This window comes from Synchiropus splendidus, chromosome 16 (genome assembly GCF_027744825.2).
Source record: "Synchiropus splendidus isolate RoL2022-P1 chromosome 16, RoL_Sspl_1.0, whole genome shotgun sequence".
In the NCBI taxonomy this organism is placed as follows: Eukaryota; Metazoa; Chordata; class Actinopteri; order Syngnathiformes; family Callionymidae; genus Synchiropus; species Synchiropus splendidus.
Window position 1 is genome coordinate 15283768 of NC_071349.1, and position 26602 is coordinate 15310369.

General features: G+C 46.4%; 3 protein-coding genes across 6 annotated transcripts; 1 reads left to right on the top strand and 2 right to left on the bottom strand.

Annotated features, from left to right (window-relative positions):
- Positions 1-1064: 1064 nt before the first annotated feature.
- On the bottom strand, positions 1065-7086 carry fam161b (FAM161 centrosomal protein B). 4 transcript variants are annotated; one of them, XM_053845644.1, is made up of 9 exons: positions 6507-6622; positions 6085-6300; positions 5591-5937; positions 5240-5511; positions 3979-4097; positions 3757-3924; positions 3546-3645; positions 2363-2496; positions 1065-2190 (listed from the first exon to the last, which is right to left on the bottom strand). In XM_053845644.1, the coding sequence occupies exons 2-9, from the start codon at positions 6282-6284 to the stop codon at positions 2145-2147; spliced, it is 1386 nt and encodes a 461-aa protein (XP_053701619.1). In that variant the 5' UTR covers positions 6285-6300; positions 6507-6622; the 3' UTR covers positions 1065-2144. The 4 variants fall into 4 exon arrangements, with proteins under 4 accessions (XP_053701619.1, XP_053701618.1, XP_053701617.1 ...); XM_053845643.1 differs by lacking the exon at positions 6507-6622 and adding an exon at positions 6812-7086 and having other exon boundaries at positions 2152-2261; XM_053845642.1 differs by having other exon boundaries at positions 2152-2261.
- On the top strand, positions 6916-16491 carry coq6 (coenzyme Q6 monooxygenase). The gene is made up of 12 exons (XM_053845641.1): positions 6916-7829; positions 8044-8178; positions 9189-9247; positions 11033-11159; positions 13001-13131; positions 13202-13309; positions 13992-14054; positions 14128-14235; positions 14926-15128; positions 15371-15486; positions 15981-16147; positions 16319-16491. Exons 1-12 carry the CDS (start codon positions 7634-7636, stop codon positions 16346-16348), a joined length of 1443 nt encoding a protein of 480 aa, XP_053701616.1. The 5' UTR covers positions 6916-7633; the 3' UTR covers positions 16349-16491.
- A 754-nt stretch (positions 16492-17245) lies between these two features.
- On the bottom strand, positions 17246-21999 carry entpd5a (ectonucleoside triphosphate diphosphohydrolase 5a). The gene is made up of 13 exons (XM_053845324.1): positions 21600-21999; positions 21218-21297; positions 20876-21019; positions 20726-20801; positions 20458-20493; positions 20299-20387; positions 19496-19575; positions 19372-19433; positions 19193-19294; positions 18401-18544; positions 18260-18316; positions 17932-18047; positions 17246-17858 (listed from the first exon to the last, which is right to left on the bottom strand). The coding sequence occupies exons 1-13, from the start codon at positions 21997-21999 to the stop codon at positions 17775-17777; spliced, it is 1470 nt and encodes a 489-aa protein (XP_053701299.1). The 3' UTR covers positions 17246-17774.
- Between the last annotated feature and the right edge of the window lie 4603 nt (positions 22000-26602).

Sequence of the window (26602 nt, forward strand, 5' to 3'; positions counted from 1 at the left end):
AACAGTTTACATTTGCTTCTTTTTTTTCTTCACTTAACTTTCTTATGTATTTCCTTTCTTATTTGGCTTCTTCTCAGACTTCCCACCATTTTTTAAAAAGTTTTTGTCTTCATATAAGCAAATATTGCATGACTACATTTTCGCCAATGTATTCATGTAATTTTCTCAAGCCTTAGTAAAATAACTGGATAAATAAACTTTGGATTGTACATTACTATATATGACATGTTTTTTTAAGTTGTTTATACATAACCTACCATTTACTACTTTATAAAAAAATAATGTGTTAATATTGTCAACATTTCAGTTTGGGATTTTTCTTTCTGCTACATCCATAACTTTCGTTCTGTTAGCAGCAGCTAATCCACCATAGTACCCAACGTGCAGAGGTTTCTCTTCACTGGTTTTGATTCCAAACATCAAGTTTAGAGACAAGACTGGAATATTGGTGGATGCTTGAACATGGTCCAAAGATGTGAGCGGTTCTGATTGGCGGTGGACAGTTGAGGCAGACCCACATGACAACTCTGGCCTGTCATGATTATATATTCAGACTTGAGGTTTGTATGAGGGAGAAAAAAAAATTGAAAAATTCCAGCCTGTCAGCTGCCTCAGCTCCAGTTTACAGCACAGGCCAACGGATAAAGTGCGTTTGATGTGGGCGTGTGTGTGTCGTTTTTCTTCAGAAATAAGTCAGTCCCATGTTGGCAGACGCGGCCGAGCTGAGCGAACACCATCTTTAATGGAACGCAGACGGACGGTTTTATGTGTCTGTCGGAAGTTTCTGGATTTAGACGGATGAAGCGCGCGTTAATGTCGCAGACGGTGACCTCAGCTGGACCGACGGGGCTGTTATTCTGGTCCCCCCAGTTCATCATCCACAAATTACCGCAGCCGTGCTCCTGCATCCGCGATACTTCATTTCTGATTTAATGAAATTCCACACGGACGAATCCGTCAAGCTGTCTGGAGTTAAAGGGGCAGCCACTCTTCCTGTAGTCTCCAGGGAAGTAAAGGAGACGGACGCAACACATCACAAGGACACAAACATGTTTGAGCTTAAATCAAACTTTACTCTGGATCAGTGTTTTTCAGGGGTTCATCCTGGGCCTCGCCACCAAAGGAACCTCGACCAAAGCGCACTTGTGCTTAAAGTCCTACAGAAAATCCCTATTCATTTGTGAACAACTGCAGAAACAAACTGCAGAAAATGTATTTGTTTCAAATGTGTCCAGAGAGCGGTGGGCAATATGGCAACATATATCATGATTTATTTATTTATTTACCTACTTTAAATCACTTCTCTTTTGCATGATTTTATTGTAGTTTTGAGTTTCCAGACAAATCCTTAGCATTCTTTGCCTGAACCTGCTGATGATTCTTTCCCTCTTCACATTGGAGCGCATTTATTTTGTAGTGCATTTAGTTTTTCGCCAACTTTTAAACCACATAGCAAACTTTGACATTCCATGATTATCAATAAAGTTTTGAAGTGAGACGTCACGTTAGCTCTGTTAGCTCTGCGGTGCAGACAGTCTTTGGCCTCGAGGGTCCGACAAGGATCCCTCCCTCCCTCCATGGTTCTGTGGTGTGTGGTCAAGTTAGAGGCGCACCGGCTTTAAAAACAGCAGGAAGCTGCGCATGTGAGCGGCTTCAGATCAGCGCATCAACACACTGTAGCTCTACAGTAGAGTGGAGAGAAAGAATGTCAGCGAATCCATGTGATCTCCTCACCTTGGTTGCTCCTCAACACCTTCTCATTGTCATGATTTAATGTCATCATATCGCCCGCCTCTATCTCCGGACACATGAGGTGAACCTGGATCACTTTCCCACGGCACACCTGACCGTCTCTCATGGCACAGCCCGGTTGAAAAACACTGCTCTACATTACCAGGGCTCTAACCAGTTTTCAGGAGCGTGTGTGGTCGCCTGTCTTCCTTCCATCTTGGAGCCTCCCAGCCTCGCTCCGACAAACTTTTCCAGTGAAAAATCAGCGACTCTCTGCAGATGATTTCTAAATTGATGGCTGCACATCACTGAGGATCGAATTCCCGTCGCAAGCTCGCCGTCAGGACAAGAGTCGTCGTTCCAGCCACAAAAATAAAACCAGTGGCGGCTGGACACCATGGCCGCTCTTCACGCTATTTTTCCTCCACATCTTCAATTTTCTCTCCGTCCTCTTCATCCCTAAAGCAGACATGCGAGGTTAGGGAAGGACTATGTTGTAATTATCCAACTGGGCCTCAGTGTTTTCCCTTCTGAAATTATGTAATAGGATTAGAAACCACATGAAGTCCTTGGTCCCGCAGCTGCACTGTAATTCATATTTTGACCAGACGAAGCGGGAAGTGATTCTCACTTGCTGGGGACTTCATCATCATCCTCGGAGGCTCCGTCCGCCGCTCGTCCCTTTTCCTCCACGAACTCCTCCTTCATGCCGACCTCCTTCAGCTTCTTCTTGAACATGTTCTCCACCAACGTCTTGGCGTCTCGCTACGAACACAGCAGTCACGATTTGACAGAGATCTCGTTCCACGTGACAGAATGTGGCGCGGGGAAAAAAAACGTGACCTTTTCGATGCCTAATTCCAAAACTATGGAAAAAAATAAAGTAGTTCTTTATAGTAGTTCTTTATCCTGTGGCGTTTAAGATGTTGCCGAGCTGGTGGTAGAGTAACAGATGCTAGAGAGTCCACCCCTTTATTTCCATCTGAAATGTATTGGAAGTCCACTCATCAAATTGTGTTTAAACAGCAATATTTGAAGACATTACAAAGTATTTGTGCAACTACGGTAAATTCCAGACTATAGAGTGCACCTGAATATTCGCCACACCCACTAAATTTAAGGAGGAAGATAGCTGTCCATACATACTGGTCTATAAGCCGCGGGTGCAGTGGTGCTGTCTGCGCCGTAGAAATGTCAATAAAAATGCATGAGGTTCACGTCTAAAGTAGTTCTGAAAACGGGGTCCACCATGGTGAGTGACTTATGAAACCAACTGGGCAATGTTCTGAACTGGCATCATCAACTCCTCATATCTTTTATTAACCATAAAAAGCTCAAAATGTGCGGTTTTCGTCCGTAGTTCGGACACCACAGTCGGTCTTGCATCTTGTCTCCAGTCCTGTAGGAGCTCTGTTTGCGGAGCTGCAGACACACGGGCGAAAGCAGCGGATTTTGAACGCTTTACGGTGAATAAAACGCCTGCGATGTAATCAGTTGGATGTGAAGACGCTCAATTTTTTTGGTAGCATGACGCTCTATAGCCTGTAAAAATCTATATATTAACTGTGTCACTGTATCAGCCGCAGGGTTCAGACTGCAAGAAAAAAGTAGGCGTGGTAGACGGTAATTTGGTTTTGCAGTAAACGTTTGAGCCAACACTTGTGTGTCCATCAACCATGAGCATTAAGCAGCACGACCACCAGATGGCGTCGAAGAACACCCTGGAATATGTGGCTCATGTCTTTGGTTTGAAAGCAAACAGTTGGCCCTCAATAGCATTTCCTGACCCGTCGAAGCTTCAAGATGTAACTAACCTGTTTCAGCTGTTCAAACAAAAATGGCCGATCGGTGACTCGTGCGTTGATGTCCCGTAACTCCCTCTTGTATTCTCTCATCCTCTGCTGGTCAGCCGCCCTTCAAGTGACCCAAGATTATAGTTCAGGCTTAACTGTGTGGTCACAGTGAATGTGCGGTTGTTGTGATGTGAAAAGCAGAAATAGGGACTCTGCCATGACCAGTACTGACCGGTGCTGTTGAAGTTTCTCCTTAAAAACGTCTTTCAAGCTGTTGTGAGGGTCCAACAACTTGGCATGGAGGGAAACCGACTTCCTCAAGACCTGGGTTTTCATCTGGTTCTTCAGAAACCAGTCTGATGTCTCCTGGCTCTGACTCTCCCGCAGTTCCATCGACTTCCTGCGGCAGTCTGGGTCAGTCCCACGTGGTGCGAGGTTTAGGGTCAGGACTCACCGTATGGCATGACTCCGCCTCCTCACGGCGTCGGTGATGTAGACCGGGAGTGTGTCGGGGGACAGAGACTTCAAGGTTCCCAGTGATTTGCTTCTTTGCAGTTTCCCTTCATTTGGTGCCTGTGGATGGAAAACAACATCTTGCTCTGTTTCTTGAGGTAGGGAGGCCTAGGAAACTAGGGTCCTATAGTAGTCCTATATTGGGGGCCATACCAAAAAACGGTCTGGGCTGGGTCAGTTATTTCGGATGTTCTTGGCGGTGAGAACTTATGGCTAACTACCCGCAACAAACAGACCGAGACTGCTGGGTGGAAACACGCCATTATAGATCATCCAGGGACTTGTTCATCATCCACCAAGTCCTCAGTCACCTCACTCTAGGTTCACTACATACTCACCACTGCCCCCTGTTGGGGGCTTGTGCAAGGTTTGATCTATCGCCACTCTGGTTAGCCAAAGTCCCTTTTGGAAGTGGCACAGTGAAGGGAAGACAGGTGACAGTTTAAAAGACGAGTGAAATCGCTTCAACAGAATGCTGTCGATTGTGGGTAAAAAGCAGGAGGAAGGAACTTCAACTGATCACAAAGTTCATTTCCCAATTACAGTCATTTAATTCCGCAATTATTCTCCTTTGTTTGGTCCCATAGTTTGATCTGGGGATCAGGGCGAGTGTTTCAATGGCACGAGGGAGGAGTTATATAAGGACGCCGCGCTACAATGGCTCCTTTGAAGAGGAACAGTATGTAGTGTGTATGTTTTAATAAGCGCTTGCAGTGCCACATCTGAGGGACGTGTTTAGAGGAGGCCTAAAGAATAAAACACGGGGTGCAGAGAAGCCGGATCTGCGCTGTAAATCTGTCATCGCAGGACCGACTGAACGTTTCAGACCAGAGAAATGCAACCCTGACAAATTCCTCCGGGCCTCTCCGTGATTTTTCCAAACTGTCATCACGACGAGAAACCAGCGCTGATTCCTGAGCTTCCTCGTGTGGCTTCAAGTCCCAGTGGGAGGCAGAAGTCTGGGATGCCTTTCCCCACACACCACAGCCTCAATTGAGGGAGATGGGTTTGGGTCAAGCCTGCATCTTTCCTCTGTGTGGTCAGAATTCGAGGGGCTCTAGAGGACAAGCTCTTGTCTTCACATCTACAAAGCGTACCACACTATCAGAGGTCACCTCATGGCAGGACATCCTCAGGTGAGGTTACCCATTAGCCAAGCGACTCAACTGCTAACAACTCAAGTGATCTGGAGGATACTTGACCTGTATGTTGTCCACACTCATCCTTCGCTGCCTGACGGGCCTTGCTGACGTCCTCAGGATGAAGGGCTGACACTTGGTGCCGTCCGTGCCATGGGGTCTTCTCAGACCGTCCGTCTGAAGGTTCCTGTGTAGCCGCTGGAAGTCTGGGACTTGGTGGATGATGTTTGGGTGAAAACTCGGCTTCTCATACAGGAATCCCATCTTCTCTTTTCTGGCTCGATCCGCTGTGCGGAGTTTTGGTGCCATTGGTTTCTCTGGCGCCTCCTGCTGGTCTACATGAACATCACAGTCACAAAGATTATAACATTCCAGCATAGGATGCAAGTGTGAATCCATGTTTCCTTGACTCACTTGTTGCTGCCTTCGGTGTGGATTTCTTGGCCCTCTGAAGCGTCTGATCCTCTTGCTTCTCCTTCTTCATCTTCTCTCTCTCGTGGAAGCTGAAGGGTTTTTGCTCCGACAGCAGAAAGTTCTTCCTCTGCTCCCGGGCTTTCTCTCTCTGCTTCTCTTTCAGCTCCGTGATCTGATGGTAGAGAGGACGCTTGGTTTGCTCCGGGACCGGCGAGGCTCGGAACTGTCGCAGACACTCGGCTTCATCCTGCTCCTGCTTCATCTGCTCGCTGGATTTCGGCACAGACTTCGGCGCGGGGGTCGGATTGTTCCAGATTGAGTCCAGTTGTTCCTCCCAGTTTGAATTCCTGTTGGTTTCATTCAAATTCTGAAATTATCTAAATCATTAGAAGAACAGAACTAATGCAATGTAATCGATAAAGCAGTCATAATTCAATTCTAAGTATGAGTTTTGTCCTCTTAAAACTGGTCCTATGAATGCACAGCAGACCTACTTTTTCTGTGGAGCGGGTTCATGTGGAAAGATCTGGCTGACATCCGGTGAAGAGAGGCGGCTTTGATGGAGCCTCCTCAGGAGCTGGTCTTTGTGTCTCCTCTTTGTCTGCTGCAGCTGCTCCCTCAGCGTATCGCTCAGACACTTCAGCTGCTGGCGGAGGATCAACTCTGATTCCACTTCGGTTTGAACGACAGACATTTTCACCTCAGATCATCTAGGCGGCACAGAGGAGCCAGGGATGGATAGAAGCTCATTGATATTTTGTTTACATGAATACATGCAGTTTTAAAGAAATGATCAGTGCAGTACACGTTTTGTGTGCGCAACATAAGCCAAATTAAATTATGAATCAGATATAAATGGTATATTGTTGGTGTAGCAAGGCAACATAAACAAAACATTTGAGGATGCAGAACAAACCTCCAGTTTAAAATAAAGTAAAAAAAAGTGGTCAGCAATGAAGAACGTTTGCTTCCTGATAATAGCGCAAATTCGTCATCATAATGTCAGAACAGAACTAATACACTGGCCTCAATTACTTCTTTAAAGAAACGTTTAAACTGTGTGTTTTATAGTTTAATCGAGGACTACAAAGACTAACTTCGGCCTAATATTCCAACAAAACGATGACGTAATTGCTTTGAAACACGTGGCTCAAAAACACATCATCATCGTTTGTGTTTATTATTGGTCGACAGATTTTAAAAGGTAAATGAGAAACTCACCTGCGACTTCACGTCTCATGTGTTTTCCCGCGTTGCTGCGGCAACCACTCCGACGCCCCTTTAGTTGACGTCATTGATACGTGGCGTATTTCCGTCGAACTGAACTCAACGAGAGTCTTAATTCTTAAATGTTTTAAGGTTTGTCAATAACAAAAGAAGTTCACGTTACGTGTTTTAATGTTGTCGGTCTTCATTTCGCATCAATTCTTTTCGGTTTCAATGTCGTCGTTATACTCAACGTAAATACCTTTTGTTATTATTATTTAATAGTTTTTTGTTGTCAAAGTTGTTATAGAGGCACTTGTCTATTAAATATTTAAGAAGTATGGGAGAAAAACATTGCGCACGTAAAGCAGTATTGAAGAAGGTAGCTGACAGTAGCGTTGTATTTGCCCTATTTTAAATCGATACCAATTTAAAACGACGAAGTTCAATTATAAATGAGAATGACTGTCAAGACGTTTTATTATGTCCATGTTGTGTACGAAAGATGTCGAGCAATGTGCAAATTTGAAATAGTCGTAATAATGACAAACGTTAGGAATCGATATGCGAAGAATTTCTTTTTTATCAATTTGTTTTTAATTCGCGCTTTATACAGCAGCGGAAGCGGACTTTCGTCACGTGGCCTCTCCCTATGCTGTGTTTGGCTGTAAACGCGGAAGCAGTTCCTCGCCAGCTCCTGTCAACAAACATGGAGTTACACATGAGCGTCTGACACACAGGCATGAGGACAAACTGAAGGAGAAACCGCCTCTGGCGCAGATTTACCAGCAGAGAATATCCACATCTGAACGAGAGTCGTTGCTTTTTAATGTCACAATGCACAAGGTTACCAGGACGACTTTGTTATTCCGCGGACTCGGGCGGTGTTTTCTGTCAGAGGCGTCTGCGGTTCGAATCAGCCGGCGAGGTCGAGCGAGTTCACAGCATGAGGAGAAGCGTGAAGAAAGTGGGGTTTATGATGTTGTTATATCGGGAGGAGGCATGGTTGGATCTGCCATGGCGTGTTCTCTAGGTGAGTGAGACCCACCCACTGCACTGTACAGACTCTGAGTAGAGCCAGTGCTTTCACTGTGCTCCAGTACATGACCTAAAGTGGGATGCATAAGCATTTAAAATGTTAGAATAAGACATCATTTAAATTCAAGTCCACTCATTTTGATGACGTGAACAAGTGTTTGCAGTATCCCAGTTTTCTCCCAGTCTTGTTGAGCTTTTGTTCTCTATAGCTACGGATCCGAACCTGGCGGGTAAGAAGATTCTGCTGCTGGAGGCCGGCAACAAGAAGGTGATGGACCAGGTTCCTGACTCCTTCAGCACCAGAGTCAGCTCCATCAGTCCGGGGTCGACCACACTACTAAGCCGTGAGTACTCAGTTCTTCGCGATTCTGATGAATGATTCCTGAACTAGTACAACTAGGCAGTGTGTCATCTATTTATTATTGCACAGGTCCGTGTGATATATACCGGTTCTCGCAGTGACAAACTCCACGGTAGCTTTCAGCATCTGTGGAATCATGTCTCTATCATGTTCTACCCCAGAAATATAATCATCCCTGTCACTGAATGTGACGTCTGAAGAAAAGGGGGACAGATGTGTGTTTCTTTATCTCCAGTTATCAAAGCTCACATTCTTACATACAGTAGCTTCACATCAAAATAGATTTTTTTGTTTAGGTTTATGGCAGTCTTCCTGAAAACCCTCTGTTTTTTGTTTGAAAAGCCAACAAAAAGGACGTTTCGCACTGTAGATAACATTTAAAACATGATAAGCATTACGAGGCCTCTTAAATATGTGTGTGTATATACGAACTTCTTGGATAAAATTGGTTGGCAACAGTTAGCATGAAGAGCAACACAGAGATTGCTCCTCTGTTGTCAACATAAAACTAGGGCAGTAGACTAGATATGAACGCGTCACTCTCAGTTTAATGCCGCTGTGGTGAACCAGCTCTTCTCCCTGCTGCGACTGGTGTCGTCTTGTGGTCACATGCCTGCTCTTCTCCGACCTGTTACATATTAGCAACGTGTTCTGCAGGCAGTCCTCTCGTGTAGCTTCTGGTTTCGATTATGAAATGTCTCGGACGAGCTAATCCTGGGATCAGACGCTGGGATTTAACAAGGAGGTTACTGTATCTGACCTCAATTAGGCTGGTGCTGAATCCACTCAGAACAGCCGTGTTCCGTCACGTAGCTGCTACCTACAAACAAAATCAAATTGAGTTTTATAGCGTTGACACCCAACCCAGTCTCTCTGCAGATAGTTCACATCTGCTTTGTGATATATCTGTATGTCAACTGCGGAGTGTCATAACCACCTGGCTTTCTTCCTGTAACGTTGAGTGAGTTAACATGTATCATTGTTGCGGTGCAGGTATCGGCGCCTGGGAGCACATCACCCACATGAGAGTCAAACCGTACAAGAAGATGCAGGTACGTTTAGTTTTCAGCGGGAAAGCTACTGAGGAAAGTGAAAGTGAACCTTGAAAATGTATTCCGAAAATAAACCAGGCGACTAAATGTATTCGGATGATACACATTGCAAGATAATGTCCATGTAGCTCTGGTCCGCCACTTCCTACAGTGGCGCCACCTGAACACAATAAAGGCCTCTGTGCGACTTCTGCCCTGTGGGCTCTCTAATCTTCTCTATGTATTTCTGTCTGTCATCAATCTCTGGGCAGATTGTCATTATCATCCCAGCGTACAATTAGTGGAGAGATAATCTGCGACTTCTCTGTAATGAACCAGACACGGCTCCTGCTTGTGCACGTCGTGTACATAGCGTTAGACTCCGGCCTCTCTCTTGCTCTCTCACATTCATTTGTTCACATGTGAATTAATTCATTCGGTCATTCAGGGAATATTCCACGGTCCTGACGTTCCCTGCCTCTAATTCGGAAGATTCATGTGAGGGAGGGCGGGCGGAAGGGGGAGAGATGGCACTGCCGCGGGTGAAGACTCGGTCCAGCTTCTCAGATGTGGTCGGCCTGCGGCAAACTCCTGACCGCAGCGTTTCACTCGGGGCTTAAGAAGTCATCATGTCGAGCTCGCTTGTGATTATGGGCCTTCACCTCTGCCATTATACCTTCGCCGGGCCGCCTTTGCCCCGCTGGATCTGGGTCGCGCACATGGGACCGGGAAAGTATGTCACGATTGAAGGGCTGGGCAACATTCTTTCCTCACGGTCAAATGCTCAAATATTCCCATCAAACATACCTGCTTCTTAGAGCTGACGCTACACTATTTCACCATTTGTGTTACTGCATTTCAAGTGCTAAACAAACCTCAGGTGAAGTTGAACTGGAATCATCTGTGTCAACAGTTCTTTCAGTCCACTTGTTCGTCTGTTAACATGAGACGTGACCGAGACACTTCTGCAAACTTCAGTTGCTTTATAATGAATGTCAAAAACATCAAGTTTGGAGACGTTCTCTAAACTCTGTTTAATTCTACTTGGACTTGGATTCTCCTCCACGAGGGCGAGGAAGTTAGAAACTAGCAGTGGAAAACCCACTCTCCCCTCAAACATCAGCTGGTATGGAGCCAGAACGCGTGGCTCGCCGTAAATCTCTCCTGCTCACCACTTATCACAAGTCGCAAACCCGCTGCCATTAGTGGTTTTCTCTCGCAGCCCGAGCTTTTATGGCAGCTTGAGGGAAAAAATTGCAGCTCGGCAGCGTATTACTGCAGAATGAGGGGTTGTGTCGCCATAGTTACGCCCTGCAGCAGGAATAAGCTTGTACACACGCGTGTCAGACTGTAGCTTTGGGGCCTGGTGTCTCTGACTGAGGATCAAACTGGTGCTTTCATAAAGAATCGGACTGAATCTAACGTCAAGTTTGACTGTCTGTGATGTCATGGTCAGAGCTCAAGTGTTAGTTCAGCAGCTTAAATAACATTTTGATGACTGTACTGCTGATAACCTGTTGCTGCGTGAGCATGACTGAAGTGGTTACAGTAGCAGAGGTGTATAAATACTGCTATACACTTAAACATCAGCTGCTGTCTTTGCAAGCGTGTCATTTGTTATTTGTGTGCGCGGGAAATTAAAAGCCACGTCAGGAGCGACTGCAGAGCCCGAGGGAGGCGGGGGGGGGCTCCATTGACCCTCTCAGGCCTGTTGGTGCCAGCCTTTTCATGTGTGCCCAGCTATATATAAGTGGAGGGGTTCGCATCTGCGGGTGCGACCGCGACCATAATGGGCCTCTCATTTAGGTTTGGGACGCCTGCTCCGATGCCCTGATCACTTTCGATAAGGACAACCTGCAGGAGGAGATGGCGTACATCGTGGAGAACGACGTGGTTGTGGCTGCGCTCACCAAGCAGCTGCACAGTCTCTCTGGTGAGCTTCTTCTCCCTCTTCTTCTTCTTCTTCTTCTTCTTCTTTTTCTTCTTCATCTTCTTTTTCTTCATCTTCTTTTTCTTCTTTTTTGTCTTCTTTATCTTCTTCTTCTTCTTTTTCTTCTTCTTCTTCTCCTTCTTTTTCTTCTTTTTCGTCTTCTTCTTTTTCTTTTTCTTCTTCATCTTCTTTTTCTTCTTTTTTGTCTTCTTTTTCTTCTTCTTCTTCTTCTTCTCCTTCTTCTTCTTCTTCTTGAGGAGGCAGGTCTCCTCCCTGTGCCCTCTACAACAGGGCTCCTTAACCTTTCTGATCTCGGGGCCCACCTTTCCTAGAACAAATGGACCCAGGGCCCATTCAAGTAATAGAACTGATTCATGACTGTCAATTTCATTTGTGATCAATAACAATATTTAATCTTCTTAAACAAAACCTTGTGAAAATTACCCTTTGCAAGAAATTTATTTGTCATTGAAAGAACCAGGTACAAGTCATATTTAAAAAAAAATACACTGGATGCAAACCGTTGAGAAAATTGGAAAAACTGAATAAAATAAATAAAATAAAACCATGTCTAAATAACATATAATATATATAATAAAATATAATACAAATTATATTTTATTTTAACTCCATAGAAGATATAAGTAAAATGTAATTTAAAGTATTGCCATAAAATGTTCTAATACATTTTTAAAACTGCTTCAACAGGTGCTTTCATGAACAGTTTTTACTGTTGGGGACGCAGAAGTCCACTTTCCTGAGGTTGAGGATGGGCTGATTTATCAGTAGTAGAAGTCTTTTTCAGATGTAAACTGATAACCCTAAATGTGAAAAGATTGGAGAAACTACATAAAAAAGAAAAACAGATGAATTAGAAGTTAGAAAATAAAATAAAAAACAGTCTTTTTTTCTTAGAAATTAAAATAACAATGCTAAAGGAAGCCCTGAAAACAATGGGGAGAAGAAGACCAAAACACTGCTGTCTATCATAAAAAGGAAGTTGACTCAAAGACTTATGTATGTGCCAAATGTATGTTTCAAAAAATCAATACAGAAATTAAAAAAAACTCCTGACCAGTAACAAGTGTATTAGATTTGTTCCAAGAGATCAAATCTAGAAAGAATTCTTCACCATCTCAAATCCATTTACCCACAATGCAGTTGGCACAGAGGCAGTCATAAAACATCTTTGAAATCATGGAGCAGAACATTGTTGAAACGTTGAACAGACTTTTGACTTGTGACAGCAGCGACAGTAGCAAGATTGTTGCTCCTGTGTTTTGGAAACGTGGGTGAGAAAACACCTCTGGGGCTCGCCGGGTTCAAATGGCATATTTATAAACACTGTTCGAGCAGCAACCGTCGGAAGTGTGCGGTTGTGGCACGTTTCTCCGCCGCACGTGTCTCCTATTTGTCAGCTGGTTTCAGATGAGGAACAAGCTCCCGCCAGATGTTTCCACTGTAAACTCCAATCATTTCGAGCCAGCGCTGCGGACGGGTCCCGGTCCAAGTGGGCACCGGCTCCCTTCAGAATCCTTTCATCGCCGCAACCAGCTACGGCTATTATTCTTGGACCGGCTGCTGTTTCGGCAGCCAGATGGTTGGGTGCGTGAAGTGCGGCGTGGTCGACTGATAAATAAACACAATTAGTCAGAGCAGCACGTCGAGGTTGTTAAAACAGGTTCTGAGGGCACGAACTTTATAGGTCTTCCACTCGGCAGCAAACAAACAGGAAGTCCTTGCTATTGTTGACCCAGTTGAGTCTGTTTTTTGAGTCTCTCCCGAAGCACCAGGTCCAGTTGATGTCCTTTTCTGACCACCCCTCCGATGGTGTCCTCTCCCAGACAGCGTTCAGGTTAAGTACCGGTCCAAAGTGGTGAAATACACCTGGCCGGTCCCTCACACGGCCGGAGACGCGCTGCCCTGGGTCCAGGTCACGCTGGCCAACGGTGAAACGCTTCAGACGAAGCTGCTGGTCAGTGGCGCTCTGGAGTCTAAGCCTTGGCGCTGCCAGTCCACTTATCACCTCCATGTTTGTGAGTCAGATTGGTGCCGACGGTCCCAACTCCATGGTGAGGCGGGAGCTGGGGATTCCAACAGTCAAGTGGAATTACGACCAGTCTGCTGTGGTGGCTGTGCTGCATCTCTCAGAAGTGGGTTTCACTTTACTTTCTACTCTTACCTTCATATCTGCATATCATTTGTTGGTGCTGTTTTTCATGTAAGTAAGTCCAGTGAGAGTGGCCAATGAAATTTCCTTAGGGCCGCATTATATACTGTGAGGGGCCCCCGCACTGAAAGGCAAGAAGAAAATGACTTACATTTACCTTGGAAAAACAGAAAAAAGAGAAGAGAAATTGTGATTTCACTGTTGCATTTTATGCTTCAAATGTGATATTTGCTCATTTATATTTTGTATTTGTTAATATTTTATTGAAATTTTGTCAATATAAATTAAGCTGTGATCACATTGGTGGCTGAACTGTGGGTAGAAAATGTCAATATGATATAAAGGCAGTTTATTATAAGGTATTTTCCCCCCAATATCTTTAGTTTATTTTGAGAGATTGGAATACTGCTAAAGTGAGCATCACCAATATATATATTTTTAATTTTGCATTTCAGAATTATTTTAATATCTGTTGCGGAAAAAACAGACATGAAAAAATGAAAATAAAAACAAGTGAAATGTTGAAAATGGGAGTATCTAGTGAAAAATAATTTTTGCTTGCAACGCGAAAAATGGATTCCAAAATAATGATGCTGCAAAATACTTGGTGCTCATAAAGTGTCTTCTAGAAGTTCAATTTCACGACGATGTTTTGTGTTGGACAGCCGACGGAGAACAACGTGGCCTGGCAGCGCTTCCTCCCAACCGGACCCATCGCCATGCTTCCGGTAACGGCGGCGCCCAGGTCTGACTCCACCAGTTCACCGACACTCACCAGGATTCTGGTCTTCTCCCCCGCAGCTGTCAGACTCCCACAGCTCTCTGGTCTGGTCCACAAGCCATCAGCTGGCCGAGGAGCTGCTGGAGCTGGACGAGGAGAGCTTCGTGGACGCGGTCAACTCAGCGTTCGTAAGTAGGAGGCTATGATTCTTGCTTTTGTGAGTCAAATCCTCACCAGTCAGCCGAGCAGGTGGCGCTACTCATGCTCACGAAGAGAGTTTAAGAAGCATCTGGAAAGGCTAGCTAACCAGATACCAAACACTATGAAGCTTAGACTTGTGTGAGGCACCCAGGAAATGAGAATCCCTTTCTCCCAAGTGGAGATCAAGAAGTGAGTGAACAGGAGACCTTCTTTGGTGGCAATGCTCCGGCATCCCAGTAGAGGACACCAGGAATGTTGCAGCTGAGGTCTGTCTGCGCCTGCTGACCTGAGTGACGTCCCTCTTCCCAGGTGGCTCTCGTAGCCCACCAGCGTGCTGACTCGACTATCCGTTTTTTTTGGGGTGGGAGACGCGTTTTTTCCCAAGCGCTCTATTTTTACTGGGTGGACGGGGTCATCGCGGCTGAGTCACGTTTGGTTGCAGGCCTGGTTTGCTAATTAAGCCTGCGGTCCGCCAGTGTCGACCATTACTGCATGGAATGTTTTTCAAACGCAGCTAATTCAACTGCTGAGCGCGGCCGACGTCTTCTTTTAATTAGCGCGACTCTCGGATCCTGCCAAACCCGTCATTTGGGAAGAAAGGGAGTGGAGGGGGGTGAGGTGGAGGGGTGGTTCTGAAGTCTTTGTCCACTCCAGTCTGTTTTCTTTCCCTGCGACAGTGGAGTAACGACAACCAGTCGGAGCTGACGGAGACGGCGGGAACGCTGCTCCGAGGAGCCCTGTCGGCCATCTTGCCGTCTGCCGGCTCTCCCCGCCAGCTGCCCCCCAGCGTCGCCGCCATCGGACCCAAGAGCAGGGTCATGTTCCCTCTGGGCCTCGGGCACGCCTCTGAGTACGTCCGCCACCGAGTGGTTCTCATTGGGTAAGAGACTTTAAACCTGGTCAGTGGTCACACCAAAGCACTTCCTCTGTTCCGGTCACTTCCTGCCAGCTGGTTCGACCAGTTCCCTTCCTGTATGGAAGAGTCTGTTGCATAAAATTCCACTATCCGCGGTGGTTTCTTCTGGGGAACCAAACGTTGCCAGAACATTGCTGGCTGGACCTTCAGACCCAGAGGCTTGCTACGGTTGGTTCTGGTCTCAGCGGCGGATGTCTCCCCTGCAGGGACGCGGCTCATCGTGTCCACCCTCTGGCCGGCCAGGGAGCCAACCTGGGCTTCGGGGACGTGGTCACCCTCACGCAGATCCTGAGCCGCGCCGCCTTCGATGGGAAGGACTTGGGTCAGTCTCACACACACACACACACACACACGTACGTGGTCACATCCGAATTATAAAAAGCAGCATGCCGTTTTTATTTCATATTTTCCAGGAACAGCACGTTCGCTACTTTTTACCAACATGAGACTCATCAGAGGATATTTTTATGTTTTCTTGTTGACGCTGCGGAGCTTCGGCGTATGTCTGGAACACCAGTGTTTTTTTGTTTTTTTCAGAGGAGTCGCATTTTGAAAAATGATGTTTCCTGCTTGCTGCCATGTTATTAACTTTCAAATACTACTTCTATATCATTGTCTTAGAGTAGTTAGAGGTTAAAAAAGTATCAATAATGAATGCAAATTACACCAAAAATGTGTTCTTAATACATGTATTATGATCATTTTAAGTAAAAGGTTTGACTGAACAGTACATGAGTACATATAAAATATAAAGAGGTACAGAATGTGGAACACGAAAAGCTTCCTCCTTTTCGCCTGCATGTTGTGTGTGTTCAGGTGCGGTCCAGCATCTGCTGGAGTACGAAAGTGAGCGTCAGCGCCAGAACCTTCCCATGATGGCGGCCATCGACCTGATGAAGCGTCTCTACTCCACCAGCGCCGCCCCGGCGGTTCTCCTCAGATCGTTCGGCCTGCAGGCCACCAACATGCTGCCGGCTCTTAAAGTGAGTTCCTCCTCAACCACCTGGCCCAGGCTCCGCCCCCCCCCCAGGGCTGCTTTACTGTCGCGGCGTCTATCTAGGTTTCGCTGCAAGTATAACTGTCCTGCTCACACATCAGCCGGGTCACTTCCTGCGTCTCACTTCCTGGTTTGCTGACCTTCTCTCTCTCCACAGGAGCAGATCGTGGCGTTTGCTAGCAAGTGAAGGAGCGGTCGTTGCCTCACTGGCGACTATGAGGTGCGCAGCTGTAACATAAGAAACTCGTAATAAACTTTTATTTTACTCTTTCTTGTCATTTCCCTCCTCTTCCTCACTTTTAACACCGAGTCCATCTCTGCGGAATCAGGTTTTTTTATTCGTTCATTAATCTAATCATGCCATGTTTTTATCTGAAATATTCATTACAATATTTTTTTCCATGGAATTAATGTCTACTTTAGGGGTGATGTAGAAAAAAATGTTTTTCTTTTCAAATAACTTCATTCCTAACTTGGTAGCTTTTCGATATATATATATAAGCCTTGGCCTCTATTAATGTTTTTTTTAGTCATAATTTTACACTTGCGTTGATTTTTATTTTTTTTTTTTTGAAACTTGCTCTGTGTTTTCCATGGCCAGCTTTAAAAAAATATATTTTAGTTTCTTTTTATTCTTTAAGTTACACATTTTTAACATTGCATTTTTTTCTCAACTTTTTATTTATCTTAATTTTATTACATTATTACTTTATTTAAATGTTTCCTTTTTCCAGGATTATTGTTTGTGGTGTATCTCTAGTGGTTAGTTATGGATTTGTTTCCACTTTTAAGTGTATTTTCAATAATTTTTCTCACTTTATATTATCATTTTTTTCATTACTTATATTATATACTTATATTACTTATAAGTTGACTTATCCCTGTGCTTACATCTATTTTTTATTTACCTTTTCCTTATGTCATTACTTTTACTCTTTTTACTCTTACTTATTTTGCATTTTTTTCCTCAGGAATTAATACATGAATTGTTCATTTTATCTTTCTAGCTGCAAATTTATCAGATTTTATCTTTAGCTAAATGGATAAACAGGCAGTGACAGGAACAAGTCACATATTTGGTGTTTTATTCCGAAACATACGAGGAGTGTACAAAAGCAGCACAACAAATGACATCAATGTACAAAGTCAGGCGCTTAGAAACGGAGGCTCGACTGAGCTGCGGAGCGTTGCTCGGCGTATTTATAGCGGCGGAGGTTTACAGTATATACAGCAGTAGTTATGAAACAGGCACTCATCATTATAATACATTAACAATTAAATATTTGTACAGTTCACATGAGGACAACAGGAATGTGATGATGGAGTCGACGGGTGAGTGTGAAGTGTGTGTGGAGGAGGATGAGGATGATGAAGCACCAGTTCCAGCTACGAGTGTTTGGTTCAAAGGAACCTTCCGGGGTCATTTCTGGTCTAGAAGAAGTCCACCTCAGATGGTTTAAGAAGACGTAAACAAGATCCACATTTCAGCCGGACGTACAGTAGAAACCTGGAAACAACCCAGTGGTTGCCTCTCTACAGTTCCTGGTGTGTTCGGGAGGTGGGGTGGGGGGCGGTGGGGCTCAGTGCTGACTGCCTGCACACTGAGCCACGCTCTAGTGGATGTTCAGGTCTCTGAAGTAGTCGAAGGTGGCGCCTAGAGCCCAGCTGGTCTCCACATTGTTCACTTTCTTAGCCAGCTGGAAGAGCAGAGAAGGTTAAAGAGGGTCGAGTTGTGCTGTCGAGAACTGCAAAGGCAAGACTGACACTCACCTGCAGTACCGTGTTGTCCTTGAAGCCAAAGCCTTCCTTGAGCAGGCAGGTGATGTAGACCATGTCCATGCACAGGTACGGACTCACCGCCCGGTACTTGGTCATCTTGTTGCAAACTACACACAAGGACACAAACCCGAGTCTCAAATGGAGTGAGTGTGAGGAGCAGCTGCAGGTCAGCGTGCACGCACGCACGCACATGTGTGTGTGAGTCAGTATGTGGTTGTCAGGTCCCCTCGGCTCAGACAGAGCGACTCGCTCATCACGGCGTGACTTTTCTCAAGGAATACCTGACGACTCGCATAACCATTTCCAAAACCGCGCTCACCTTCTTTGGCTTTGTTCTTGAAATCTCGGACCTGGACCGCACCACCTCGGTTATTATCTGTGAGGGAGGGCGGGGGGGACATGGTGAAACAGAGCAGCAGGTTTTGTGGCTGAATCTGCAGGAGGCCGTGCAGTAGCTCACCGATCAGGCCGGACTCGGCGGCGCGGTCGAAATAGTAGGAGAACGCGTAGAAGACGCTGCTGCCTTTCACCTCGTACGGTTGGTGCACGATGCCTTTGATGACCTTCATCACCTCGTAGTAGCAGAGTTTGTACCCGGCGTAGCCTGGAGAGAAGGAGAGGCCTTTTAGTTTAAAAACTTTTTTTAACTTCCTGGTAAACTCTTGAGTTTAGCATCGTATTATTCCCGCTGAAGCTAGCACTATACAACTGAGGGCATCAGCTGCTTTATTGTGTTAGCTAAGTGAACGCTAGCGTGGCCAGTCCAACCGCGTGATGTCAGAAGCGGTTGTTAGCGCTGTGGTCTTGACTGAAATCATTTCACAACATCTAACAAGCGGCTGGGAAAGGTGACCCAGATGACCTTGAGGCTTGGAGGATAGTAAAGGAAGGAAACCCCAGAAGCTTCCCACAACCTGAGGAGTCCGTTCAGCTCCGTAAACTTTGTGTGACAAGAGCAGCAGTTAGCTCAGCCCTGCGTCTATTTTTACTTCATAATTGAGCGCGGCCCAGATCACGGCACTCGCTGCACACACACACACACAGAGGAGAATCACAGCATCCTCCCGCCGCTGCGGTGAGGGAGTGACGGCCTTATTTGCGAAGTAAACTGACACTTGTCCTTTCATCTTCTCGCACGCTCGACCGGAGGGTGATTGTTTACGCCAAAATTTGGCATCAAAGTCCATGAAGCTTCAGAGGCTGGATGAGGTTTTAACGTCAGACTCTACCACACTCCTGCGCTTCATCTCACCGTCAGGGAATCCGCTGACATGGTAGGTCAGGCCTCCGAAAGTGAAGTCGCCTTTGAATTTCTTGGGAAGGCAAGAGCTGGTGAAGACCCTCCAGTCGAGGTCTGGCGGTGGGAAAACCGGAGGGTCAGAGGGAGAGTCGGTCCAAACACAGACGCCGACTTCAGCGGCGGGAACTCACCGTCAGAGTCTCGGGCGCCGAGTGTAGCCAGGCGAGCAGCCAGGATCCCGTTGCCTAAGTAACTGTGGGGTCATAATAAAGTGTTAAAAAATGACGGAGCTCAGGGTGTGAGGTGGTTGGTTACCTGTGTGTGTAGAGCTGGTATGTGTTGTTGAAGAGGTTGAAGTTGGCGATGTAGCTTTTGGGAGCCATCTGGACTGTTTTCTGTGGAGAGGACACCAAAGCTTAGGTTCCTTCCGAGTTCCTTCTCTTCAGTGACTCATCCACCTGAGTGACTCACTTCCACAGTGCACCATGGGCGGATGAGATCTGAGTCTTTTATCCCACATCATATAATACTAAGACTCTCTTATGATTGACGGGTTAATAGCAAGGAAGGAGTGATTTTTCAAACCACAGAGCCGCAACCCACCTCCCAACCTGCTCCTCCTGATCTGATGAGTCACTGGCAAAGTCACCGACTGAACCAGTTCTAAATCAGCTGCTTAGATTTAAGGGACAGTGGGGACCCCTGGAGTGAGTCCTACAAACACAAGGATCCCTGTCCAGCCTCACAAATCGCAATTTTCTTAGTGAGTCACCTTAAATGTGTTGCTTTTGTGGATTTGTTTAAGGCTTTAAGGTCATGTTGGGTAACAACACAACACTCACGTTCACACGGTAGCAGCGCAGATCCGATCTGTTCCTGAAGGCAGCAGAGCAATGTGTCCGTCTGGTTTCATAACTCTACCGCACATGCTTGTATCGATCTTTTTAGTGCTAGTTGTGTATTTGTGTGTCCAAATTTAGGACCTTATGACTGTGTTAGCAACGCTAAGAGAGCTAACTTGGGACCATGGTCACAAGTCGAGGACCTTCTGCAGGAATGTACTCGCTCATAAAAGTATTTCGGCTGGTATAATGCACCGAGCTGCATCGTAACCTCACCTTCGACTTGGGGAGGAAAGAGATTTGTGTGGAGCCTCCGCCCAAATCCAGGGTCCCCACAGTTCTCCTGGTGTTGGAATATAGATGACCTGTCACACACGAGGGGGAGGGGCAGTTAGATGGTGCACCTGATACAGACAATGTCTGTCGGCGCCTCACCTGTGAGGAAGTTGACTGTGACCCAGGCCAGCACTCCTGCGGAACAAGAGAGACTCAAGCTTAGTTGAAGTTGCCGTCCAGCCCAGGCCATTACTCTTGTCTGAACACTTTTATTAAGAGGAAGGAGTGAGACGTGGTGAGCACGCTGGGTGTGGGGCACCCGCTCCGCGTTTATGGCTGCCAGACTTGTAAAAGTAATTACAACGGCATTATTGTTCAAGGGTGAGTCAGCTGCGACTCGGGAACATCTCACCAGCGTGTTTCTTACCTTCATTTGTTCCGTTCATGATGGAGACGCTGTTTGCCGGAACGTAGAAGGGGGACTCGTCGAAAACCTCCCGCACCTGCGTCACGCAGAGCATCACGGTGTAAGGAGGATTGGCGTTACACATGTGGTCCCTCCACAGATGTGACATACCTCCTGCAGGAGGCCGTTGGCCTTGTCTTCCGGCAGCATCCGGAGCCCCGCCGTGGCCTTCAGGACCACCGGGGTCCTCTTCCACTCTTCCTCTGGCACCGTCTTCTTGGCGATCTTCAGCAGCTGCCGGATGGTGTTTCCACCCTGCGTTTAGAGGCCGGACAAGTCAGGTGACTGTGGCGCAGGCGTGAGTGGGCACCAACAGGTATTTTTTGGTAATTACACAATCATCACATGGACCCAGCCCAGAGAAAATGCCAGTACTTTGGCTGTTTTCGCGGAGCGACTCCCTAATACACCTGATAGTTATTACTAAATGATGGAGCCGGAACGTATACATACCTCCTCGGGGTTATCTCTGTACTCAGACAGTCCCGGTTTCACTGCGTGGTACATTTCGTGATCCAGCACGGGCAGCTCAACTGTGCACACACGTTTGTTAGTGAATAAAATAAAATAAAAAATCGTTTTAACCTTTGAAAACATGTAAACAGAACACAGTTCACTTCAGTACGGACGCCGTTTTGACATTTTTCATTCAATCAAATCATATAAAAGTAACTAAAACAGATATTTGTTGGTGACTGAAATGTAAAAAAATATATATTTTCTCCTTTACAACACTTCATTCAATCAAATCATCCAATAAAGTTTCAATTCTTTACTAATGTACTGTTTCAAACACAAGTGAAATTAAAAATATATATATTTGAAATTGACTCACCTGGATCTTTCTGGATGAATTTATAAATGTGGATTCTGGTTCCGGAGCTCCCGGCGTCAAACATGACCCCGTAAAACACTCGGTTCGGAACCACCGGGGCCGGTTCCTCTGGCGCGGGGTGATGCACCTCCGGCGGCTGGTGGGGCTCAGGTGCGGGGTGCACGACCTCGGGCACCGGGTGGATGACCTCGGGCGCCGGGTGGATGACCTCGGGGATCTGGGGGTGCGCCGGCACGCGGGGCGCCGGGTGGTAGATCTCTGGCAGGTGGTTAGAGGTGGGCTCTCGGTAGCGGAAGAAGTGCGGGATGTAGCGGTGGTGGCGGTAGTAGGTGGCCTCCGCGCAGAGGAGCGTCAGCCCCAGCAGCAGCAGAGAGGAGGAGAGCAGAGTCGGGCGGGACATCTCTGGAGCCTGGAGGAGCAGAGGATGCGAAGCGCACTCAGGACTGTCCGCTCATCTCTGGACTCTTTATAAAGACGCATGGGCTCGGCAGAGGGCCACGCCGAAAGCTGCCGTCCACCAATCCCGGGACGGTCCGTCCCCGCAGAAGAAGAGCCGGAGATACCTGCAGCACCGGCGGGAGGCGGAGCCTCCAGCGCGTGTCTTCCCCCCTCCTCATCTGCGCGGGGTTAATAAAGCAGCGCAAATGAATGGCGCTCAGAAAAGAAACCCTCTTGAAATACTTTTTACAAGAGCTATTTCGGAGCCCAAACCCTCCGAGCACACCCGCGCTCCACGTGACCCGCTCTGGCTTGTGACCGACAGAGGAGGGATGCTGAGAAAGCCTCTTCAATTACAGCGCGCCAAAGCTGCAATTAAAACACTCGGCTATTGTTCCAATTATTTTAGGACTCAGAAAAGGATGGACAAGTCTTATTGCTGTCGAAAAACTCCACCGCGGAGCAGTTTGATTTGGTCAGATGTTTGGTTGGATTTGAAACACAGCCTTGTTTTACAGCTTTTAGATGATGCGCACTGACACATGTGAAGAATGTCTTGCTAGTTGCTCACTGTAAGTTTCCAGCCATCATTTTCTTCCTCTTGTCTGAGCTGGTGAAGCCCAGATTTCCTCCTCCTTCTCAACCTCGTTCACCACCATTGTGTCACCTCAGCTGCTACGAGTCTCTCCTGGATGACTGATCTGCGGGCAGAAGTGAAGGGCAGAAACACTGCAAATAAAAGTCATGTACTTGACCATTGACCATTGAAATCCACCGGTGAATGAAGAGCTTTGTCTTCACCTCATGGTGCTCATGGGTGAAGAATTTATTGCAGACGTTTAGCCAATATGTTCAGATTTTTATATGCGTATCTTAAAGCCTACATTTCCATTCCATTCTCTCCACATTAGTGTCTGGACAATCGTACAGTAACAAGGTGCTACGTCTGTAAGTAGAGGTAGTGGACTCAAACTATAGTTGTAGTCAAGAGAACAACATACAGACAAGACCAAATTTTATGAAAGCATTTCTGTCCTTTATTTATTTTGAGAGAAAAAAATAGTGAGAAATGACCGATACTTCAGAATTCTATATTCAGTTTGGTCACAGTCTTGGTCTTAACTGCAATACTAACTGAAACACTCCATAGCTGCATGTACGAGGTTGTAACTATATGTCTCTTGGCTCCTGTAGCTTCAGGAGTTTAGGGTTATTCTGTTGGAAGAAACACAAGGAAGCACAGACGCCTCAACATCATGACACCCAACGCTGTTTCCCTGAAAGCGACAGAGCTCAAGGAGCCTCCTTGGCTCAGGTAAAGTTGTGAGACTGCACCGCCACCAACAGCCATCAGTGTGTAACTGTGTGTGTAAACTGGGTGAACTAGCTGTCTATACACTATTATTATATCACTCAGACTGGACCTGAAGATTCGCTGACATTCACTCTTTAAGTTGCAGCAACCTCCACGGTCAGTGAGTTGCATCACCGCCTCTCTCCGGAGGGTTTCCTGTTATAAAAAGAACGACGGCTGGCTATCCATTACCATCTGTTCCTGTTACCGTCAGTCCATAGATCATTTAGTTCTCGCTGGTCAGAAGAAAGGTCTGCAGTCATCTCCCTCCCACTCATCCCAGAGTAAACCACTGCTTTGCTCAGGAAAAAGTATCTGGCCAGCGGGGCACGTTTCAGCAAAGTGCTTGTTACTTGTCTTTACGTGGGCGTTTGGCATCATATATCCGCGAGCGCGTGCAGCACGATCCTCTTCTTATGTAATGTTGAGTTTGTGTAGCGTTCAGAGACGTGTTTCGCAGCTGCTTGTAAACCTCACTCGAACCCAGATTTCATGTACTTCGCCAAGTTCGCATCAACAAAGACGGTGGTCCAGACCTCGGGGGACCCATGCTGGGACGCTGACCCCGTCCCAACCCCGGGACGGAGGCCGAGCGGCGGCGGCAGGGAGGGTAAGAACAGGGCAGAGGCTCTGTAGATGGGCACTCAAAAGTCCATGTAGAGGACAATGTGGGGAGGGTGGGGCTTGGCACCAGCGTGCACCCATCATGCCATTCCCCTCCCAGGACACTCGACTTTGCAGAGCACTGTTCCAACACTGTAATTTGGACTAAAAATATTGGACTTTCTTTCCTCTGTCCCTTTTTTTCTGAATCCTGTGGCTACTTATTTTCCAATCCTGAGGTCTACCACAATGGTCGTGCGCCCCTATCAAAGCGTACATGTGCAGGACCTCTCACTGACTTGTGCCCGAGGAGATCGCAGGAGCGTGTTAACAACGCGATTAAATCACCAGAGAAACTGGTTAGACGTCTTAAAAGGCTTATTCAGGATTATCGGATTAGCTAAGTCACATTTGATGTGCGATCTACTGTTGGTCTTTCTTGTGTTGAGGTGCCTCTTGAGGTTCCAGTGGACTGGGACTGGACCACTGGAAAACATATAACACACCAGAGGTGTGATAATAAACCAGTGGATTCCTCAAACACCCACATGAGTAATACCCAGTTGTTCCTGTTCCTCCGTCTTTTGTGGAACATGTTTCTAGGAAGTTGTTTTCCAAGGATCTTGTGATGATGTTACTTGCTACGGGACCAGGGTTCTTCACTCTTCATGAGGGAAGAGCGATGAATAAAAAGTTCTCACACTAGTTTATCATGACTGTCCATACAATCCTGCTCAGGAGTCAGTAGAGGTGTTTCGGGCATCTCAGGAGGACGCCCCCTGGAGGCCTCCCTGTGGAGGTGTTTCAGGCACGGCCAGCTGGGAGGAGACTGAGGGGTCGAGCCAGGACCAGATGGAGGGATTAGATCTCTTCACTGGCCTGGGAACGTCTCGGGATCCCACAGTCGGAGCTGCTGGATGTTGCCCAGGAGAAAGGTGTTTGGTGTCGCCTTCTGAAGCTGCTGCCCCCACGACCCGGCAAAGGATAAGCAAGTGAGGATGGATGGATGTTTGGAAAATCCTGATCACAACCTCATAACTGTGACTTGCATTTTGAGCTGAGGGTGGTAAACCCTCTATGTAGAGCCTATTAAACAGAGTTTTCCACCTCAGGTACAGGACAAGTAAGTCGAGTTTAATACACAGGAGGCAGGTCCATTGTGATCTGGGGCCTCGATCAGTGGCTGGTCATGACTGAGCACCTTCGTCCATGCAGGGAGGACTTTGTCTTTCAAGACCAACCAGTGTAGGACCTTCAGGAGCCTCCACTCTGCCATGGATTATATGTGGGGAACCTTCCTACCAGCCTCTTAACCTTTCTGATCTTTCTTTCGGATTTCATTTCTGATCAACAACCATATTTGATCTACTGACACGTAAACAAGCCAAAACCTTGTGAAATGACATGTGATCATCGCAAAGATTTATTTGTCATCGAGAAGTCCAACCAGCAGCAGAACCAGGTGCGAGTCATGTCCATCAAATTTACTAAAGAAAAACTGAATACGATTCTGAATAAAATAAATATAATAAAACCATGTCTAAATATCATAAAATAAAACTGATATATTTTATTTAAACTCCAAAGAAGATATAAGTAAAGTGTAAAAAAAAAACTTTTGCCATTCCAAAACTGCTTCAACTGGTGCTTTTATGAACAGTTTTTACAGTTGGAGGCGCCTTCACTTTCTTTATTCTTTATTATTTTTTCTTTATTTAATTTTTTTCTTTTCAAGAACTCCTCCATAGACGGTAACTGTCACAGATTTGCAGCTGTCAAGTCAATTCAGTGACTCACTACTGCCACCATATGTGGCTGATGTATTAAAACTGAGCGTCTTGCGGCCCAAAAGTGTAAAACAAAAGAACTTCTAGCGGCCCTCTAGGAGGCACCCGCGGCCCAAACATGGGCCCCGGCCCTATGGTTAAGAATCCCTGGCCTACACACACCTGGCTACTCAGCCAAAACACCATCTCTAGCTAAGAACCAAATGCTTCTCTTTTTGGTGGATCAGCAGTGCGTCTTCTCCACAGTAAATGTAGATAAAAAACTGACAGGCCCTGTGACTGGTGTCTTGTAAAGCGGTGCTGCGGCGGGATGCGCCGAGGCAGCCTGGCATGACACAGCGCATTACAAACAATGTTTTAAAAGCGCAGCGTTTAGTTCCAACTTAACTGAAACCCCAGCGCGCAAGAAGGGACCCCAGCTTTGTAATCTACATGCTGCAATGTATCATTAATACGCTGCAACGGTGCCCTCAGGAATGCCATGTTTGTGGGTGTCCTACCCCGAAAGGTCCATTGAAGAGACCCAAACCTTGTCATTACAATTCCAATGATAATGACAGCTTTGAAACAGCGCAGGGTTATTTCAGTGTTTCTCTCCTCACTGTCATAGTAATTACCTTTAAATTTAGTCTTCAAACTCGGCTCCTGATGCCAGCGCCGAGAACAACCCTCTATGTTTCAGTTTACAGTAGCTACACCCAACACTTTCCCTTATCTCCCCCCGTTTGTTTTAAGGCTAATGCTCGCCGTGCGCTTTCACACCCCAGAACAAGATGAAGGGTCGGGCGTGTGGGGCTGCAATTATGACCCTTACATTGTTT